Raw genomic sequence first — 3,707 nt, 5'->3', positions numbered from 1 at the left:
TATACATGTGGATGTTTCTTTTGATTCGAATGTAGGGGAGTTTGAAATTGGGATAATATTGTGATTAAATGAACATATCTCTGATATTAAGATTTTTGCAGGATTCATCACCAGTGCGGAATGCGGAGAAGCTCTTGCAGTAAAAGGAGCTTTGGAGTGGGCGAAAGATCTAAATCTGCACAATATACAGGTGCACAGTGATAGTCAGAAGGTGGCAAATTTTTTGAACAATAAACCTTCAAGCTGTGAATGGAGAACAAAGAATATTTTAGAAGAAATGAAGGTTCTTTTTGGTTCTGTAAATAGCAGGATAAACTATGTAAATAGAAGCTTGCTTAGGGAAGTTGATAAGCTTGCTAAATGGGAAAGATGTAAAAAGGGTATTTTTTTGTACTAGTAACACCCTACACAACAACCTAAAATGCTATATTATGGAAGCTCTTGTAAATGGCCGTGACATTTCTGCATATAACTTCCCGTAGTTGTTAATAAAATGCTTGCTTATTAAAAAATAAATATATAATATCAACCGCTGGATATAAATAATAAATAATTCCCACGGTTCCCATCATTGACTTCAGTTGTCTATTTGTAAAAGTTTTCCGCTCCAAAGAAAAAAACAATCAGACAAAAATATCAAGAGAAGTTGAGGAAATTTCAGAGACAATGAAAAGAAATAAAAATTGCACGAAAGATTAGAAGGTAATTTTTGGATTTAATCAAATTGAAAGTCACCTATCAAAGTTGATAGCTAAATGTTAGAACATCTTTTGGAAGCACAAACGCAACCTTCTTCCGAAGCAAAATTTTCTAAATTTCTACCTCTGGATACATCTCTTTCTAAATTTAAACACAAAACAAAAGATTAAGATGTAATTTTTGAACATAATCAGATCGGAAAGTCAGAAATTAAGTTAAATTGATAAATAAGTATTAAAATATCTTTTACAGCCTTTTTCTAAATTCCAACATCTAGAAACTAGGTCTCTTCCTAGAAAAACAAAAACACATCTACTTCTAATTGACAAACCGACTATGGTAATTCAAGGGGAGCTACATCCACGGCTTCCAACATGCAGAAACTAGATCTCTTTGAGGAAAAGAGAAACACTACTACTTCATATTGACAAACCGACTATGGTAAGGGGGAGCTACATCCACCGCATAATCGACTGTAAGGAAAGGAACCAAGGCATCAAGAAAGAGGGTGAATAGTAGCGCCAACTGTTAGTGGAGAACGCGTGGGTACAGCGGTGCCCCCACTCACAAATATAATATCAGCCGCTGGATACGAATATTAAACAATTCCCACGGTTCACGACATTGACTTCATCATCTCTCTCGTATAAAGTCTTCAGTTCCGAGAAGAAAACCACCAGAGAAATCTAGAGAAGGAGAAGAAATTTCACAGAGAATGAGACTACCAAAAAGGATCATATTAGTTCGTCATGGAGAAAGTAAAGGAAACTTGGATGGATCAGCATATACAACAACACCAGATTACAAGATACCATTAACAGATTTAGGTCAAAATCAAGCTAGAATCGCCGGTCAAAACATTCTCCAGATTATTCAATCACAATCAGAATCAGAAACAGAGAATTGGAAAGTATATTTCTATGTGTCGCCATATGAAAGAACGAGATCAACATTACGTGAGATTGGTAAATCGTTTAATAAGAAACGGATTATTGGTGTTAGAGAAGAATGTAGGATACGGGAACAAGATTTTGGGAACTTTCAAGTTGAAGAAAGAATGAAAGCTATTAAACAAACTAGAGAGAAATTTGGTAGGTTCTTCTTTCGTTTCCCTGATGGTGAATCTGCTGCTGATGTCTTCGATCGTGTTTCCAGTAAGTTTTTTTGCTTTCCATTTTTAAGGGATTTTGTTTTTTTTTGTTGTTGGTTTGTTCCTTCAAATTGGAATTTTATGCATATGATATGTTTGTATTAGGTATAGCCTGAGCCTATAAGCTTGAATATACTGCTGGTGCCTTCAGCTGGCTCCGAAAATTACATTGATCATAGTATCTAAACTAGGGTAGAAATGAAGCTATTCCTTGATTAAAGTAAGGATTTCTAGGGTCTATATTCATAGAACTATTAGTTTTCTCATGATTAAGAGCATTTATGCCTGGAAAACCAGAATTCTGTAAATTATATTTGGCTTTTTTGGCAGTGGGAGATCCTTCCTGTTTAGACAGAGCTGATTAGAATATGTGCTTGATTCTAAGTTGAGTTTGAATGTATGCCGAATTGAGTATGTGTTTTCTTAATGTTTGCTCAATCCAAGCAGCCCTAGTTAAGGGATTTTGTTTTTTTGTTGTTGGTTTGTTCCTTCAAATAGGAATTTTATGCATATAATATGTTTGTATTAGGTATAGCCTGAGACTAAAATACTGCTGGTGCCTAAACTAGGGTAGAAATGAAGCTATCCATGATGAAATTAATCATAGAACTATTGGTTTTCTCATGATTAAGAGCATTCATGCCAGAAAAAAACAAAAAAGCTAAGTTTTGTTTGGCTTTTTGGCAATGGCCTCAGTGGGAGATCCTTCCTGTATAGCAAGAGCTGATTACAACATGTGCTTGATTTCAAGGGGAGTTTGGATGTCTGTCCCATTAAGTAGGTGTTTTCTTAAGTATTTGGCTCAATCCAAGCAGCCCTGGTTAGGTGTTATTTCAACCAAAGTTGTATATCTCTATAGTTTGCTCAATGACTAGGCTCACTTTAAACTGTGTCCTGCAACAATTTAAAAGTACGGTTGGTCATATTTTAGAATTGCCAAATCTCACTGCCCAATTCAAAAGTCTGCTGGGTCATATTTGGGGATTGCCAAATTTGACTGCCAAGTTAAGCAAATTTGGCAATGTGCACATAAGAACCAACTTTGCCTTTTGTCAGCATGCATCGTGGATGCTCTGAATTAGAGCTGTTAGTGGGTTTCTACTTGAACTCGATGTTTCAAGTTTAATTGGACATTTAACTCTATTTTTAATTGTACCATTTGAGTGAAATCACAACTGAAATGATTCAAAATTGACGGGAACTAGAACTGAATATCCCCGAATGGGATTGAATTGTTGTTAATTGGATGATTTTTTTTCTTGTTGCAGGTTTTTTGGAGTCGTTGTGGAGAGACATACATATGAACAGACTACAACAAGATGAATCAGAGGAGGAGATAAATTTGGTAATCGTATCACATGGATTAGCAGCTAGGGTTTTCTTAATGAAGTGGTTTAAATGGACAGTTGAACAATTTGAGCATTTAAACAATTTTAGGAATTGTGAAGTTAGGGTTATGCAATTAGGGCCAGGTGGTGAATATAGTTTAGCAGTTCATCATAGTGAAGAAGAACTCGAGGAATGGGGGTTATCTCCAGAGATGATATCTGATCAGAAATGGAGAGTTACTGCTACTAGAGGTGATTGGAATGAGAAATGTTCTTGGTATCTTGATAGTTTCTTTGATCATCTGCAACATTCTTCTTCGGAAGATGATAATGATAATGGTAACGATAACTGTGCAGCTGAAGTTGAAGTTGATGAAGAATGTAGACAATGAATAATGTACATTATTTTGTTTGAGCACAACCCATTTTGTGTTCTTGATTCTTTGTGTAATTTGTTTAATTGGTTGTAATGATACTTTGCTAATGCTGAATCAAAAATAGGAAAGAAGATGTGAAACTGTTTCTTGTAA

At 35.3% G+C, this 3,707-nt stretch overlaps 1 protein-coding gene across 1 annotated transcript; it reads left to right on the top strand.

The window, feature by feature from the left end:
- Positions 1–1,307: 1,307 nt before the first annotated feature.
- LOC113336861 (phosphoglycerate mutase-like protein AT74) lies at positions 1,308–3,707 on the top strand. The gene is made up of 2 exons (XM_026582551.1): positions 1,308–1,853; positions 3,118–3,707. The coding sequence occupies exons 1-2, from the start codon at positions 1,415–1,417 to the stop codon at positions 3,567–3,569; spliced, it is 891 nt and encodes a 296-aa protein (XP_026438336.1). The 5' UTR covers positions 1,308–1,414; the 3' UTR covers positions 3,570–3,707.

This window comes from Papaver somniferum, unplaced genomic scaffold, assembly GCF_003573695.1.
Source record: "Papaver somniferum cultivar HN1 unplaced genomic scaffold, ASM357369v1 unplaced-scaffold_154, whole genome shotgun sequence".
NCBI classification, from domain to species: domain Eukaryota; kingdom Viridiplantae; phylum Streptophyta; class Magnoliopsida; order Ranunculales; family Papaveraceae; genus Papaver; species Papaver somniferum.
The sequence above is the reverse complement of the archived record's forward strand: the minus strand, read 5'-3'. Positions and strand labels throughout refer to the sequence as shown.